This window comes from Plasmopara halstedii (genome assembly GCF_900000015.1).
Source record: "Plasmopara halstedii genome assembly, contig: Scaffold_2904, whole genome shotgun sequence".
NCBI classification, from domain to species: domain Eukaryota; phylum Oomycota; class Peronosporomycetes; order Peronosporales; family Peronosporaceae; genus Plasmopara; species Plasmopara halstedii.
Genome location: NW_020189809.1, coordinates 1197916 through 1215723, shown reverse-complemented (window position 1 = coordinate 1215723; position 17808 = coordinate 1197916). Strand labels below are relative to the sequence as shown.

Below are 17808 nucleotides of genomic sequence, written 5' to 3'. Positions count from 1 at the left end.
TAAATTGCAGCATGAAGAATTTGGAGTGCTCACGAATAGGCTTGATGAGCACAAGGAAGCCCAACATTGTAAAAAAATCACCCCATGCCAGAGCAATTGAACCAGAATACTCCGACTTGATGACTAGTGGCACCATGTACGCAGCAAAGTGCTGCAGCTTACGCGTGTAGTTGACTTTAAACTTTGACGACTTGTTCGTCATGATGTAACCCTTTTCATCCACATCACAAAAGCAACGACAGATAATCCCACCAACAAGTGACACAACCATCATCACCACAAGCTTCGGTAGCTGCATCACCCAGAATTTGGTCTCGTGTAGCCACTGTGACTCGTAAATATAAGTCAGAATGAGCAACGCCCCGGCAAAGACTATCATTCCAGTCACAAACGCAAAATCAAAGGTGTCATACCAGTGAATTTCGTAATCACCAGCAACTTCTCCCTCCTCAATGAGCGAGGTTTTAGAGTCGCGAATTGATCGCAAGGGACCTTCCAGGGAAAGTGAATTATATGAGCGGAATATGCGTTGAGACAACTCGGGTGATTCAGGAACCTTCCATATAATACGTAGCAATATGTAACTCATAACCAAAGCGATCAGCGGCAAGGCTATAAGAACACTGCCTTCCACTAGTGTCAGTTCATGCGTCCAATGCTTTGGTCCAAGTGTTGCCATTTCTTTGGTATTTGTATTCGTCAGATTTCTAGACGTTTGGAAGAAAAAAACAGCAATGACCCTGCAGACAAGAAAGAGCGATATCTTTCATTGTGATGATCAAGGCGAAAGAAAATGTCGCGTGATGCGAATTTGAGAAAAGGGTCGGTCTTTGATTCTGATTGGGATTCTTTTACTTAGCTGTCGTCGTCTCCCACCAGATCAAAACTGATCGTGAACAAAAGCAATTTAGCTCAAGAATACTTTTCTACCGCATGAAAATTGTCTTGCTTGATGTGGGAGCAGCCAAACCCAATAACGTCCGCTCCTACTGTTCCTGTCACACGCGTTTCTCAGAAACCAACTCAATTTTTTCCCATTTAACAGCTATGCAAAGACCGTATCGTTCATTATTGTCCGCTCACTTGGTGTTACGTAGCATTCCGACTGTGTGTTCTAGCGATTCAATGCCAGTACCAATTGCTTTACTCGTTGAATGAAACACCTTGCAACAGGAACTCGAATAAAGTCAAAAGTGTACTGTGCGTAGCATAGATGTTTCGAATGTCGCATGTATACGGCGTTAGCCACATTCTTCTTCTAGAAGCATCGAGGCGAAATCGTGACTAGCACTGCAATTTCAAGCATAAGCTCAACATGCAAACATCACGCGCTGCAAGATATAAAAATGCTCTTGCTTATCAAGTCAATCAGCAGCTTCACACACTGTAAAATATTCCCGCATCTCGCACCAACTTGTTAGCTTTAAGCACATTATCTGATTCATCATAAGAATGATCTTATCTTTGATGGCAGTTTGGTATGCAAGCACGCAATACAAATTCAACACTATACAAAGCGCTCAAATATTGTGTCTTAGGTTTTTATGAAATGTAACAGCACTATACACCAGCGGCGCTGCGATATGGTTCACTTGCTTCCACTTCACATGTTATGGTTCCGGCAGGCTGTGCGACTACGATTCTACCATATGCATTCTTCCGAGTTCTGATTCCCACAGCTGATACATTACAAAACCTTTAGGATCAAATGCACTTTGAAATGTATTTGTTTTAGGAGGCGCCAATCAGTTGGATGACTCTAGCAGCAACTTAGCAGACAACTCGGTAAGCCGGCGGGCTTAAGAAAGCAAATACTTGCAATTTTGCGGACGTATTCTTGGTTATCGTATCGTGCGTCCTTGAGTCGTCTGCACGTAGTCTCGTGGTCTTGCATTTCCATTCATTGCGATTTGATGACACAATGATCTTTTCAGAACCCTATCACTCAAGGACGTTTAAGGATTGATATCTGTTCAACCCATCCATGTTGAAGGCAGGATCTTTTTCCGCAGCTGCCTGCAAAATCTATCGTCTAGAGCCGAATTATTGTCTTTCTCCGGATTCAGTCGCATTTAAAGCTTCTAAAAAAATATCGAAACACTGAAAGTCTCGGCAAGTTTTGGAGCTGGAGGTTGCTGGCATTGGTTTTGCACTAGGCATTCTGTTTGGATGAGCTCAATGCAAGAGAATGAATTGGAGCTGAATGGAAAGCCACGTTGGCTTTTTGAATGCAGGAAGATCGAGAAGATTATAATGTATTGTTCCGACCGGAATGAGGTTATGGAGAGTACATAGAAATAGAACAATGTAAGTTTAGCTAACATGAATAAGCACTTGCTCAAAAGTGTACAAAGACCGATAAAATGAAGTTAATGATGTCGCTAAAATTCGGCTTACTGTGGAGACGCCAAAGACGCAAAGAACACACAAGGCAGCTGCGAGATGCTTTAGCTCTTTGCGTGTTGAGTGGAAGCAATCGGGTACGTGGCCAAATTGAAGCGACTTTTGGGCCTCAGCCGACACTTCTTATCCCTGTCTGTAGTCCATTTTTTATAATATATTCAACATACATTTAAACCCGCTTTAATTCAATGCAAAAGCTAATTGTTGGCCTCACTAGTATTGATTAGTTATTCTGTTTGTATATCTCGGGGTGGAATCAAAACCAGGCCATACAGTAAACTTAGATTATCCAGGCTCTCTGTCGAAGATAACAGCTCTTGATAATCATAATTTCTCGTTTTCTCTGAAGTAAGATCTTTGAGCCATCAATTAAAGGATTTACAAGGAGGTTTTATGCACACGTCTTCACGCGCCCTTTTTTAAAGCTTGGAACAAGAGGCATGACATCAAAAACCATATGATAATACCTGGACCACTAATCGGAAAATTGCACTCGTAAAGATCACAATGCTGCATATATTTCTTCCATCGCTTATCCACCTTAACATTCATGTGTAAAAGCCTTCACTACAAAAATCTATCGCTAAATTGATTGACAATAGAAGAAAACCGAAAGAATTGATGCGACAGGTTTTCTTACAACTGGGTAGTAGCAGCTGCGGCCATGACGAGCAGCTGGGGGTCGTCTTAAAGCTGAAAGTATCGTGAACTGAACCGACTACATGTTCAACATGTCAGACGGGACACTCCCGAGTCTTCAGTAAATGAAGCAACTAACATTCTGTTCGGGTGTTTGTTGAAGAAACTGCTTTACGTAATTCGTCTGATACATGCTGACCTTCTAGCAATAATCTTAAGCATTAAATGCTTCAGATTAGACTAATGCTTACCCGAAGCAATCGCTCGATAAACACAGCAAGTCTTGTGTTGGTTTATGCAAATGTCAATCGTAAACCAAACCGGACAGGCGAATTAAAGGCTTTGCGACTTGGCATGGATAAACCGGTAAATCCTGGTGTGATACTAAGACTAATTGCGCGAGCAAAGATAAATTCAGTAGCATAGAGTGGATGTCCTGCAAGACAATATCAAGTTAAATCCGCAGTACTTCTTACTCCAGAAATTAATGTGTAAGAGAAAAGTACAAAATACGTATATTATACTTATATTGGAAATAATTTGTCTTTTTCTGTATGATTTGTTTGGCTACCTCTAATTTCAGCCAATTTTTCGATATTTGAGATTTTGCTACAGATCAGAAGTAAACAAAACCTCGTACTATTAATTTGTTGACAAAAGCTGCAATAGTCCTGCGTCCAGAGGTATCATTTCTGTCCGCACATATACAATATCCTTTCAAATCCGAACGGAATCAGCACGTCTCAAGACTTCCTACCTCCTTCAATTACTGGCACCTGCAACAAGACGAGTTGCGTGTTTCAACAATGCCTTATCACTTTCATTGGGCCATGTGACTCGTGGCGTTACTTCACGTCGTCTCTACTGTACTTAAAATGGAGTACCAGCAGAAAAAGCCACTATTCCAGTAGCATGGGTGCCTTGTCTGTCAGGTGATAGAAAGCAATTCCATTACTATTCCCGTCGTCTTGCCGCTCAATTTGCATACGCAATTTCTACTTCCATCGCGATTACTTAAGTAACAATGGCGCCATCTTTTATATCAATGCTCATGGGTGCCGAGAAGCGGAGTACACTAGTCGACACAATAAATGTCCCACCACAACCTAATGTGGCGCTTCCAAATGTCGGACGTACTCACGCCGAGTCTTTATCGTTTCTTCATGGCTTTCAACGTCCACCATTGGGTCAACCACAACTTAAACTTACGACAGTTCAGTGGAACGACAAGCAAAAGGTACACGAGTTTTTTCGACATACAAGTCGAAAGAATGAGTCAAATAGTCAATTAATTCCTACAGATCATAAGACTATTGACCTTACAAGACATAGTCGCGCATCATCTGTTACGTCAATATCAAGCTCAGAAGATAATCAAGACGATGTTCAGAATGTTATACAAACTCAAAGGGTGCTAGACATTCTCCAAGAAGCTTCAGAATGTATTGAATCGAAGCAAAATCGAAGACGATACGATTCGTTTGATATTTTAGCAGACGTACGAGTGAGTGAAGTAGATGATTATGATTCGAACTTTTCATTCTCACCACGATCACGAACAAATAGTGAAGATTATTACGGTCTTGGGTTACTCGATATGCTATCACAGCGACATATTCCCGTTGGGTTACATCATCAATCAAGTGTCGCGGATATGCTTGGAAATCATGAAATAGATCCTGATGAACAATATCGCGAACGACCGGCACTTTGTGGCTTAGCGGCACTTTTAGAGACACACACGGTACTTGCAGATCTGGCAGCACAATCTTGTGATGATAATGACCAAAGTGACAACATTGAACACTCTACAACGACAGAATGCAATGTCGGTAACATACCGTGTTCAATGAGTATTGTATCTCCTGAGAAAGATGAAGATGAACAGAGCAAAAGTATTGATTCGGACTATGAAATGCTATTGAAAGAGTACGAATTGAAACATGGGAAGTACGTTCAGATGCTTAAAGTGGGTTTACCACAACCAGTTGTCGAACATAAGATGCGTATGGATGGTGTTGATCCATTGTGGTTACATGGACCACCACAACGTCAAATAGTCAAAGAAAAACAAGTGGAAATTACCGATGAAGAACGTGCAGCACATCGTGAAAAATATCACAAATATTTTCAAATGCTTCGATTGGGATTACCACGTGGTGCAGTTGAACAAAAGATGCGAATGGCGGGTATTGATCCTATTGAATTAAATGGTCCACAACAACAACAATGTCATGACAAACCAAAACCTGTGTTAAAACGAAAAGATTCGATTCGAAAAAAATTACATTGGGAAGGAAAAAAACATCGACCTCGACGAGATAGTTTATGGGGTGGAGATGCAGTTGAAGCGGCGAAAGAAGCAGTTCAGATTTCAGACGAAAGTCGTGCAATGCTTGAACAATTGTTTGTGAAAGATTTGAGTGCGAGTCCAAAAGATTCTCGCAAGATCAAATCCGAACGAAGTGAAAAGAAGAACAAGGTCTTGACGGCATTAATTGATATGAAAAAATCGCAGAATATTGCCATCACATTGGCTCGTATTAAAGTCTCTTTTCCTGAACTTCGACGTGAGCTATTAGCATTAAATACAACGATTTTATCGCCTTCTCAAGTTCGATCATTGATGGATATGTGGCCAGATCGTAAAGAGATGGAAATGCTGGATAATTTTCGTGGAGATGTGACTACTTTAGGTACAGCCGAGCAATTTCTACTTGAAGTTCAATCAATTCCACGTTTTCACGACAAACTTCATTGTCTTGTGTTTAAACAAGAATTTCCATCGCGTGTACAAGAACTTCAAACGTCATTATCACTTGTAATTCAAGGTGTCAATCAAGTGTGTTCAAGCACAGCATTACGTCAAGTATTGATTTATATTTTACAAATTGGCAATTTACTTAATTTTGGTGGTGACGATGACCAAGGCGTGAATGCGTTTTCATTGAATTCATTGGTTAAGTTATCACAGACAAAAGCATTTGTTGGTGGCATTACATTCTTGCAATATGTCGTTCAGTCGATTGAGCGCGATGTTCCTCATTTAGCCACGTTTTATCAAGATATTGATGTCATTACCAAGTGTAGTAAAGTTCATTATGCATCATTAATATCGGAAAAGAAAGCACTTGAAACGGGATTAGAAAAGTTAATGGAAGAAGCACAAGCTTCCAAGTTGGACAATACAATGGACGAGTTTCAAGCGACTCTATCGTCATTTTGTAATGATGTGAAGATTCAATTGGCAACACTTCAGTGTCAATTTCAAGAGCTACAAGCTGTCAAAGCTCATTTTTTAACTTATTTTGAAGAAGAAGAAACGGAGGAAGAACTCGATGTTTTATTGTCGTATATTGCGAATTTTACACATGAATATTGTCGAGAACATCGCACATTTCAAGCACAGATCAAGACAAAACGATGTCGAGATGAAAACGGGAAAGAATCAAGTTCAAAGGCATAAAAAGATTCGAAACTTGATGCTTTTCGTAAGCTTTTCTTGTCAATAGTTCATGTTAAGATGGTGTAATACAAAAATAGTAAATGAGGTCTTATGATTTGATAGTACTATGAAGATACAATAGTTCTTTGTACTGAATTACTATAATTGAAATACTACTAGGCATAAGAAACATAGTAAAGAGAGTGTACTAATGATACTTAATAGTTTCATCATATACAAACAGGATGGGTCAAGCACATGGTTACGACGTAGTGACGATGTTGAGACTCTCTCCCGTACGTTATGACAACGTTATGAAGATAAAAAAACAAAGCACAAGATCAAATCATAGCCTTCAAATAGTAAAACAAGACATTTTTAACATTAAAACCCCTTTCATATCCTATTCTGTCGAATCAAAATGTATTACAATAGTAGTACAATACTGCTTCATTTTGGGTTAAATACTGGACAATGGGATAAGTGACATATAAACACAAAACACCAAACGTGGTTTCATCAGAGTGTCATAGGATTGTACGATGAATCTGCCTCATGTACCACTTGTTTGTCTTCTCGAATATGCATCGTACACATTCCTTGGTTTCGTGATAATTTCTTGCAACCTTTAACCTTACAAAGACGACCACGTCGATGTACTTCACAAAACCCACCACCACGATCTGTACGCACACATCCTTCAATTTTACAATTGCGAAAGCCACCATGTGTGGCACAAAAGTTGCCACGTTGTGCACCTTTTGGACATCCCGCTGCTTGACATCGTTTGCCACCACCATGTGCTCGACAGAGTCCACCACCTTGTGAACTTTTATTACAGTCAAGAAACTTGCAACGAGCTCCACCACCATGTGCCTTACACAATCCATGCGATTGCGCGGCTTTCGCACATCCATCTTCTTTACACTTTTTACCTCCACCATGTCCAATGCAAAAATCTCCATTTTGACTCGATTTTTTACATCCTTCAATACTACATTTCCGTCCACCTCCATGACTTTTGCAAAATCCTTTTGAACGCACACGACGTTGACACTCTGTAACTTTACACATGGCAACATTCTTCGGTGACTTGGTCGTACATTTTGGCACAATAGTATTGTGTGGTAATTGATCCATCTCAGGCATTCGAAAGAGCATTTCACGTTCCATTTCAGGAAGTAGACGATCAAGTGAATCAAAAGCCGATTCAAGTGGATGTAACTCTTGTAATGGTTCTGACTTGAGTGAAGTAGTTGAATTGTCAAAGATCACATACGTAAGTGGATCAATGTCATCCATAGCAAGTTTTGAAGTCCGATCGGTCGATGTGAATGAAATTGGTTCGACATTCATTGCAGACTTTATCATTGAATGCGATGACATTGGATATTGTAATGGTTGTTGATTCCCAAGACTAATTTCAAGTAAATGTTGCATTTCATTCACATGAACTTGACGTGGAGGCATCGGTACATTCATAGCTGCTTGATATCCTGATGCCATAAACCCTTGACTTTGATGACGTGATAATGGTACTGGCATATTCATCTCAAATGATGATGGATATTGCATTGGAGGCATAGGACGTCCAGGCATCGACATGTGACGTGTAAGCATCGCTGGAGGTCCAGATAAATGAGATGGAGGTTGCGATGCATAGTGAGATGAACGTGACCACGTATCAACGTCATGAACCATCATACTCATGTCATTCAAAAGTAGATCCGAATATCGTGTAGGTGGTACTGTCAATGGTTGAAGAGGACGCACTGCCTTCTCAAGTGAAGTTGATGGTCGATGACTTGTATTCTCGTTCTCGTGGACGCTTTCAATGGACATGTTCGAATGTGTGTATTGGAAACAAATCAAGTTCACAACTGAATCGTTCGTCTCGCTGCTTGGGCAAGAAAGACACGAGTCGCGTTCTTCTTGTTGGTAATGGTTTCCCCCTGGTGCTGTACGACTTGAAGAGAGTTTCGTTTAGAGATGCAATAGTCGGATGGGACGTTGGAATTCTTTGAGATGTGGAACGGATGCACACAAGAAACTTTTCACTTTCTTCGTCAGGTTTGGGTGTGGGAAGAAAAAGAGACGTGGAGAAAGAACGAACTCGCGTTGGGATTAGAAGTTTGAAAAGTTACGAACCAATCGATCGATTGCGTCAAAAATTAGAAGTGACAATCAATACTTGAGATGGAAAGAGCATAGTCTGTGCCACATGCGACTAGGAAGCAAACAGCCGGTAGATACATCCCACCCCTCATGAACGTCTAGTCGTCATGAACTGACTTGTTAAGAACAAGTGAGTTTTAATATGATGACCAAATGAAAGGCAGCTGGTAAGTACTTACCTACTAGAAATCGTGTCAAAGTCTCAAGGTCCACCACTCTCCCACTCTCTATGACAAACTGTAAGATAATTCAAGAAGTCGCACAGCATAGACGAAAATCTCAAACTTCTTGTCCGTTTTTTATTTAACTTTAGCCTACTTATCAAAATGGCGTCATGGTATCGCATGAATGTTCGAATGGAAGGGTTTGAGTTACAAAGGGGATAGGATGGAGGCTGAAAGGGATTAGAGAAGAATCTCACACCGAGACGGTCAGGTCACAATTGTTTCTTTAATTATTCAAACCGAGTTTGACATTTAAAATTGTTTCGATTCCTTTTGAAATGGCAGAGTAGAACAACAAACTTGAAATGAAGTAAAGGCAACGTCTTTGATTTCCATGTTACGTTCTTACTTGCGAGCAAAGTGTTTCTGGTAATCAATTCAAAGGTCTCAAATAGTAAGAAATATTATATGGTAGACATTGATTACGGGAGGTCTTTTCGAACTTTGCTCTGTACTGTAGTAACTATCGTGTAGTCATAAGTAGCACAGCATCATACCCTTCGCTTCAAGAAATTCAAGTGCTTTTGGGTGGTTGCAACGTTGTAAGTCGTTGCGACTCACAAATTTCTGCCTTCGAAGCGACTACATGAATATTTCCAAACTATCACATGTCATTCTTCATCCTAACAAGCAGACAGTTTTGTTTCAGTTTCTTTAAACGATACTCGATCTTCTAGAAAGAGGTCGAACACTAGATTCTGTACACACTCCTTTCTGTCCACAAATTCAACCGATCTCAAACGTAAAGCACAAAAACTTGATCTTAATACAATCGTCGACTACTCCATACACCAAATGTTTGATACTGCAAAGATTAAAGAAAAAGTCCGAAAACTTTTGCTTCATTGGAAGCTCCAACTTGATCACTAGATCGCACGCACTCTGAGCTGTACCAGATCCTTTGTCTTAATCTCGTATCACTAGAATCACATCAAGATGTTAAGACATTGCAGCTTAAAATTCGAGGCCTTTGAATACACAGTGAATGAAGTGCGTACACATGATATATCACAAAGATTTTGAAGAATTCAGCGAGTTTTCTAGATTCCCGTTACAAGTGTGGCTTCAGTTATTAGAATACAATACTAGCATGAATCGCTTTAAGTTTTGGAGTGAAACAGCTGCAGATTACATTCAAAAACCACAAGTGCCAGCCTCTACCGACCTGGTTCTCGACTAGCAGCAGCCACTACCATCGGATAACAGTTCAAAACCTCAAGTTGACTACAAATCAAATGTTAGCAACGAGAAATTACAAGAATAGAGAGAAACATCTATAGATAAGAAGTATTGTAATATCTTGGTGAAGATGTTTGACAATAATTTATATTTATGGTTTTTGAAAGTGATATATCACATGCATACACCTGAAAAGCCGGAATCGAGCTAGTAGCGCGCCGTCTCAGAGAAATGCGGTAAAGCGCCGTCTCAGTGTTTTTCATGGTCTAGAGCTGTTTCTTCTTCTTCGGCCAGCAACATTTTCAGTATGTAATCTGTAATTATATATAGTACGACAGTTTCTTCTTACTATTTATAATGTAATATAACTCCATGTACTATATTGTGCGTAAATGTCTTATTGACCGTGGGAAGCATGTTCGCTGTTGATATTGACAATAATTTGTTAGTGAAGATCTTAAGCAAGAAAAAGAGAGTAAGATTAAATGTAATTCAGTGAGTTGGAGCCTTTTTGGCGACGTATGACTGTCAAGCCTATGAAGATGCGATATATTTTCTCAAGCTTGAATCGAAATTCGTCAACATTCAATACATTGTAGAAAGCCACTGTCGACAATCTCTGGTCAATTCAACTGAGTACTAGTAATAATCGTGTATGCATCCCCTTCAATCAGTAAGACGGCCATGTGAGGTCCACTTTACAATCACATTGTTCATACTAAACCATTTGAGGCCGGAGTTCGTCAAGATTTTTAATTTAGATTAGTATTATAGAGTGGTTTTGATTCATGAGGCTCAAATCATTTACGATGAGAACTTTGCATTCAAAACACACTTGAGTGAAGGATTCTCGGACTGCGTTTCACTCTCTATTCAACTTCGATGTCTAAGCAAAACTCTTCTTTCTCGTCCAAACGCTTCTGAATGAATGCGAAACGATTTCAGCCTCTTGAGATAAAATGTCACTTTGGGAGACTGATACATTTGCATGAGCTCGTGAACCAGTGGGATATTCCAGCGAGTACAAGAAGGTAAAAGTCTGCCAGATGACTCGACTACAATCTTAGATGATACTACTTCCAGCTCATATCTGATAAGCATCAAATTTTTAGCAGTCACTCCGCCGTGGGATATTTAGCGAAGAACATGTTGATATGAAGATTTGACAAAGCAGTTTCAAATTCAAACTCTCTGTTTTCTGCTCAAATCAGTGTCGAACTGTCATGCTAAGCAATCGCTGGCTGTTCCACACGATTATAAAGTTGATAATACACGTACATAGTATATTCACGTGATCAGTACAAAGAGTGCAATAAGGCAGCACAGAAGCGCTACGCGCCATGGCTTCAACCAGTTCATCAATAGCTGATTCATTCGTTTTAGCTCAAATGACGACCAGCTCAAGACAATTTGCATTGACTGAACCATTGCGTCTCGTAGATGCAGGTTACATTTGATCAAGATGTACTTTTGATCTTTATAGATATAAACGATATCAAAACGAGAACAAAGTAGTGAACGAACTATGTTTCAAACTATAAACGAAGTTCTTCTCTAGGTGATATTAACTTGGTCTTTCGCTACAATACATAAGCTCAGACAAAACAATAATATGAAATCATAAAGAAGACAATGTCAAAACTCTAGTAGTTGTAAGACTTCGTCGCGATACTGTCGCTGGAATCCGAGTCCTGGGGAGCTTGTTGAGTATACTGGTTGTATTGTCCATTTGAAACGGGAACTTGTTGGGGATTCTGATGGTATGGCTCATATATGATGGGATCCATTTGCACCCAAATTGGACCAATTGCATCAATCTCCTCGCCGTAACGTCCAAAAAATCCACCAAGTTGATGCTTCTCGGGGGCTTTGCAGGACGCTTTTTTATCGTCTTCTTCCGTCTCTTTACCTCCTTCGATAATATTCTTCTTGTTGGTCATAAACCTGACGTAGCTAATTTTCGTGTGGTCGTCGTCTTTCACAGTCTGCGCCTCCATGATTATAATATACTCATCACTTGCCAACTTGGATTCATTACAATGCTTTCGACTGCCGTGAAACGGGTCTTGTGAAAATCCAGACAAAGGAGTGAATTTCATACCAATGCCATCGACACGATCATTGTAACATATCGTAATAGATTCCACTTTCTGTCCTGGTTGGACCATTGTGGTATCGTCAAACGGCTTTCCATGAGGTCCGCCAACCACCGGACACTTTGACATGCCATCTGGAAGCTTGTAAATGCCTTTAACGAGAGGGAGCGCAACGAGGAAGGAAAAGATGATCTTCATTGAGGAAGTTTTGCTGTTAAGAAAGGATGGAAATTTTGAAATGGTTGGAATTGAGAAGTGCTGATTGTCGGATTGGAAATTGAAAAGAGGATGTGGTTGCAAAGTCTCGTGTGCAAATGATTTGGCTCTCTGGATCAAATCAGCGATCGGCCGGCAGAACGAAGCATACGGTGGCACTTTGTACCGCTTCTACAGGCCTCTTACTATGCTAACATTATAGATAGAGTGATTGTAGATCATGGTTTCTATCAATACCATGTGTACGTATTACCTACTCTATTCTCACATTCATTTATGAAGCATCCTCCTTTCATTCTCTACCGTTTGATGCCATAAAAGCGCACAGGACAGACATTGTAGTATAAAAAAGTATTTACTCCATGCTTGTAAGCAACCAAATGGCTAGAAATGCACCCTTCCAAAGTCGTCACCTGTTAAAGAAAAGTTCCTATGCTTTGAAGTCTGGTTATCTCAGAGCTATGTAAAGTTGGACCACAGAATCTTCACGATTGAAAAAAACTTGACAAAGAAGATTGAAAGCTACTTTGCTGGACAAGTATGACGAGAATAAAGGCACTACATGATGATAAACGTTATCACAATAAAGCATAATGCAAACATATTGAATGGTTCAAGTAAGTACAATAGAACGCATCGGCCGATCCTTGCTTGTATCTTGACCAGCTCACGATAACCATATGGTAACTGCAGGGTATGAATTGGATATGTACTCAATTAAACGACAGCTTTCGCACAAAAAAGATTCTTCAAGCGTAATTTTTAGTAACGTCGAATTGGAAATAGTTTTTTTGGTCCAATTGTGCGTCAAATTTAAGAATGATCAACTTAAGTCACGAAAATGTTTGTTAGGATCCGACGTAACGAGACGTAATGTGAACGTACGCATTACACTTGTCTTTTGAGCTTATAGTGAAGCTCAAGGGACTGAAGCTAGAGACGTGGTACAGCGAAAACAGTTTTTAATGATAGATACGAAACATTATCCAGAAAGAAGTATGCAACATTACAAGTCGCTCAATGTATCATCGTAGTAGACATACAAAAAAGCCATTACTTTTAGCTTGTCACATTTGATTCTAAATATGTCTCATGCTTGTTCGGCGTTGTATAATTGGTATTCATACCAATCTTCTGTGCCTTTGTTGTCGCGGACTCGACGATAAAAATACTGTGCCCGAGCGAAGTGCCCCGGTATCCCCGTGGCATCTAAAAGCACTTGTTTTTATTTTGACGGCTGAGACTTGGGACGATTGTACCCCCTAAAGGTAAAACGCGGAGTTTCCACTTGTTAACCAAGGGATATCAAAAGACAAGACTCGCTTGAATTGCCCCTGTCTCCAGTTGGTCCTAACTGGGCTGCTCAACCAGCGGTCTAAGGCTTGTGGCGGTTTTCGCCCGCACGAAGGGCACGCCAGTATCGCAAATGCGATGGCGAGACTTGTCCGCGAAAGTTTCATACAAATGTCGGTAAAGCCACATACTCCTACAGAGCTCTACAGGTGCGACCACAATTAAGCGTTAATCCTTTTAGAAGCAAAGTCATAAAGAATGTTCTCAAAAGTTGGGATGGCCATTGACTCGGTCCAACCACAAATTGAGCTCCAGCGCGTCGCGCTAGTAATCTCCACGCTCAGAGGTGGCGCAAGACAAAGAGCAAAATTATGTAGACTAAAAACGAGGCATTCTGAACGTGGGGAGTACTCAAACAGCCTATGGCGCAAGCTTTCGCACAACCTAACCAGGCCTACGATTCGGTTTCTCGGTTCTTATCTAAACCACAAATTTCTCAAAAAAACGGCAGCTGATGATTGCTGCTTGATTAATAGTAAATGGCGATGCAATGAATACGTTGACGAGGATAGATAGTGGTAGACCATCTAACTGTATGTATAAGATTAATTTTCCTCAACTCGAGCTTAGTATTTGCTAAGATGAAAAGTGCATCAGGTATGTCAATCAATTATCGCTGTCTTCGAGTTCTTGATAAGTCGAGTACTTGCTTGCAAAGATTTGAGTAGCATGCAGTTCAGATTAATCTTTATTGACACATCTCGTGTGGCGTGGGTACTCAACATTTCCCAACCGCTGTAGTTTGTAACCGCGGATTAACTTTGTCTTCGTTGAGTATTTAGTCAGCTGCTCAACAGCTAATACATGCTGTAGAGTTTCGCGTCCAGATTCGACATGATCTCACACGAAATACACTTCCAGCTATCTATGCTTGCACAAGGGCTTGATCTTCAATCTTTTGACAGTCCCGATTGCTAAGTTATTGTTATCAAACCATTAGCTTTTAACAAAAAAGACCACAAATATATATTTTTTTGATTTGCTAAGGCAATCGTGATGTACTCAGCTTCACCAGGGGGCAAGATCACCGTAGCTTGTTGCTTGCGTTTAAACTTTTTCAAGCAGTAGTAGGACGTCAGATTTTGAGCGCCAGATTTTCTCCACGACACCGACTAGACGCTTTTGCTCATCGAGACGGGTTAATAAGCATGGGTCAATTCGATGCGCAAATCGATGTAGAAATACGACGCGTGTATTGATGATCGCAGCATGTTTTAGACCGGGATCCAGTATAGTAAAAGAGAATCTAATACAAATGACATCAGATGGATGAGTATCTAGCCACAGGTTGTCTGATAAAGCTTAGCAAGAACTATTTTAGTCATAGCCACATACGTATCCTCGTCGTGGTTTCTATTTACAAGCGCCGTTATTTTATCTAACTTTTATACCCTACACAAATATTTAGGCCATGGAAGAGCTTGGATAATCACAGTCAACATTGCAATGTTGAGTATAGCCAAAAAGAGACTTGGAGCGAGTAATCAACAAACTTGCTGACAGGCGCTCACTTGCAACCAAGGTTTGACGACGTCGAATAAATCCTGACTGTAGATGCAAATGTGTGACCTAAAGTTTTTGACTGCTCTTTCTTTTCAGCTGATTTGAGTGATGGCGTCGCTTTTACGGTGCTAATAAGATAGTTTGTAGCTAACACACGCGATCATCGACACAGACGCTTAGAATGGAGTGCGACCTGTCACCATTTTCACAAGCTGCATGCGGTGTATTAGCGAATAGAATTACATCAGCAACTTCATCATTGTTTGTAAGACTTCTGAATCCATCACTACATACCACTGTCATCAGCATTTTAGTTGACCTGAAGGCTCATCCTCATGAGAGAAAGCATTCATCTGCAAAATTATATACTTACGATAGAAGTGTTCCTCAGTAGCATTCTGCTGTTCAGCCAAAATGGTTGCTAAGTTAAGATGAGCGGTTTTAACGGTGGAAGCAGCGACTGATGCTGTTTTAAATCACCAGCAAATTGGAATCGAGCGGCTATTAGAAATGATGAGACATCTGGTGCTCACCTGCGGCTGTGTGAAGTGTTTGTCCATCAATCGCACGAAAAAAACTTTCCATTTCAAATCATCAGATAAACATGCTTCGATAATTAAGGTGCAGCAAGACCTAGAGGAGCGAGAGTAATTTCTCGTACGGAGCCGCGCCTCAATTAAGCTAAGAATATATATCCCACTTCCCCCCTTCTCTATATAATCGCCAAAAGTCAACGATACATCGCTGCACGCGATGCAGTGAACAAAATTGCCGAGTGGACTGCCAATTGACTCTTTTCTCTAAATCAAGTTTAGGCCCAAGCGTGATCTAAGAATAACACTTGACACATTTGAGTAAATTGTGACAATCGAGCAAGATATCTGACAAAGTGATTTACAACATGGTCGGGCCGGTACAAACCGACATCAAGCTGCAGCTCCAGGTCGTCATCGGCTACATGGCTACCAGCGGCGTCGGCGGCTCTACCACATCGTCGCACAGCTTTTGGGGTTGAAGAAAAACTGTTTTAAGGGTTGAACTCCGCCTGATGAATGCTGCTTGACGATTGCTTAGCCGTGTCGAGTGACCAGGAGCATACAAAAATTTCTACTACAATCGAGTGTCAGTGTGTTCTGCGAGGAGTGTTCGGCGCGATTAATGAACAGCGTTAGGGCTCAAGTACAAGCCACAGGGAGATCATTGGTCTTTTATCAATATAGTCCTGTTTATGCGCTCCGCCATTTTCATCGGAAGTTGAGCTACACTCTTGGCAGACAGATCATTGGCGATCATCGTCGATACGTTCGCGCGGCACTGTTTGGTCTACCAGTATTATCCATGGTAACAGACAGCACATTTCTCGGACGGAAGTATTCTACTCGGTTATTCGAACTATGCTTTTCAAACTCATCTCATGCGCCCCCAAAGTAAAGTTACGCGAGATCTAAAGCTTTTTATCATTTCTCAGACGGTTGCGCGTTGTGTTGATATAATCAAGGTGCAATTCGCGCAGCTCTGAGGCACGATGAGCGTGGTTTTTTTTCGAGACGAAGAGTACCATGAAACTGTTGTGAATATGATTATGACGTGTCTGATCCATCACAATATTTGTGTCGACGAGCAAAATAACGAAGTTTGGATCAAAAATGATGATATGCGATAATTTGGCGATGCTTTGAAATACCATGAAAATATAGATGAGGAAGACACGACATGAACACCGACAACTGATTTTTGCTAGTAGCTCAAAAGCATCTCGTTCCGCGTCTTTTTTAATTTGGTAGAAAATATCTGCTGCATCACCTCCATACGTTTGCAAATCATTTTGTCGGACTCATGCGACCCTTTGTTTCATGTTAACATCAGCTCAAACTGCTTCATTTCGTACGCCGCACCTGCATTCTGAGCTTTTGCTTTACCTCAAAATTCCTGCGCTCCAACTCAAAATCTGACTCTTCCAGACTCAACAGAGCTTCTAATGATTTACTTATTTTCTTTTTATAAGGTCTTCTCTGGAGTGATTCACACCAAAAATGTACGCACTTCGGCGTCTTACGTTTACACGTGAAGTCTCGCTGCTGTCGCTCTTGTTGGCATTGATGTTGGGGAGGATCATCGACACCCAAACTCACTTGTTACTAGTTCAGCATTCGCAAAGGTACCGATTTCGTAAAGATTGATGAGAGGCCATTGTCACTTGAACTGGACACGCGTAGAGCAATCGGACGGTGGTATCGAAAAGAGCGCGTGATATTACGTGCACCGAGGCGCTGAAATTCTCTTTAAGCTCGTAGTACCGTTTCAATTCATACGTGACAGTTGCTCAAAGTTTCGATGGGTTAGTTTCTTGAGTGCCAAATCCGGACGCAGAAAACTTTTGCTTGATACGGATACACTTCTTGTCAAGCGATTCACACTTATTTTTGAGCGGCCAAACCCTTAGAGATTTGAATCATCTCTGAGAAAGTCCATACGTCAGCTGACACCTGATTCTACACTGGACGATGCTACAGCCCAAAACAACCCCACGTCTTCTGTCCCCTGTATCACTCCCTCCCCCTCCCATTACATCGCT

At 40.9% G+C, this 17808-nt stretch overlaps 5 protein-coding genes across 5 annotated transcripts in view; 2 read left to right on the top strand and 3 right to left on the bottom strand.

Annotated features, from left to right (window-relative positions):
• PHALS_05673 (uncharacterized protein) overlaps positions 1 to 679 on the bottom strand; it is a gene marked incomplete at both ends in the record, with an annotated part of 757 nt that extends 78 nt beyond the window's left edge. The window contains one exon of the mRNA XM_024719255.1: positions 34 to 679. Coding sequence (XP_024584572.1) covers positions 34 to 679 — 646 coding nt within the window. The remainder of the gene's footprint in view (positions 1 to 33) is intronic.
• Positions 680 to 4066: 3387 nt separating this feature from the next.
• On the top strand, positions 4067 to 6508 carry PHALS_05672 (Rho GTPase effector BNI1 and related formins; the record flags this gene model as incomplete). The annotated part of the gene is made up of 1 exon (XM_024719254.1): positions 4067 to 6508. One exon carries the CDS (start codon positions 4067 to 4069, stop codon positions 6506 to 6508), a length of 2442 nt encoding a protein of 813 aa, XP_024584571.1.
• Positions 6509 to 7006: 498 nt separating this feature from the next.
• PHALS_05671 (uncharacterized protein) lies at positions 7007 to 8329 on the bottom strand (the record flags this gene model as incomplete). Its single annotated transcript, XM_024719253.1, has 1 exon — positions 7007 to 8329. One exon carries the CDS (start codon positions 8327 to 8329, stop codon positions 7007 to 7009), a length of 1323 nt encoding a protein of 440 aa, XP_024584570.1.
• A 3379-nt stretch (positions 8330 to 11708) lies between these two features.
• On the bottom strand, positions 11709 to 12359 carry PHALS_05670 (Mannose-binding lectin; the record flags this gene model as incomplete). Its single annotated transcript, XM_024719252.1, has 1 exon — positions 11709 to 12359. One exon carries the CDS (start codon positions 12357 to 12359, stop codon positions 11709 to 11711), a length of 651 nt encoding a protein of 216 aa, XP_024584569.1.
• Positions 12360 to 14399: 2040 nt separating this feature from the next.
• On the top strand, positions 14400 to 14617 carry PHALS_05669 (uncharacterized protein; the record flags this gene model as incomplete). The annotated part of the gene is made up of 2 exons (XM_024719251.1): positions 14400 to 14444; positions 14513 to 14617. 2 exons carry the CDS (start codon positions 14400 to 14402, stop codon positions 14615 to 14617), a joined length of 150 nt encoding a protein of 49 aa, XP_024584568.1.
• Positions 14618 to 17808: the final 3191 nt, after the last annotated feature.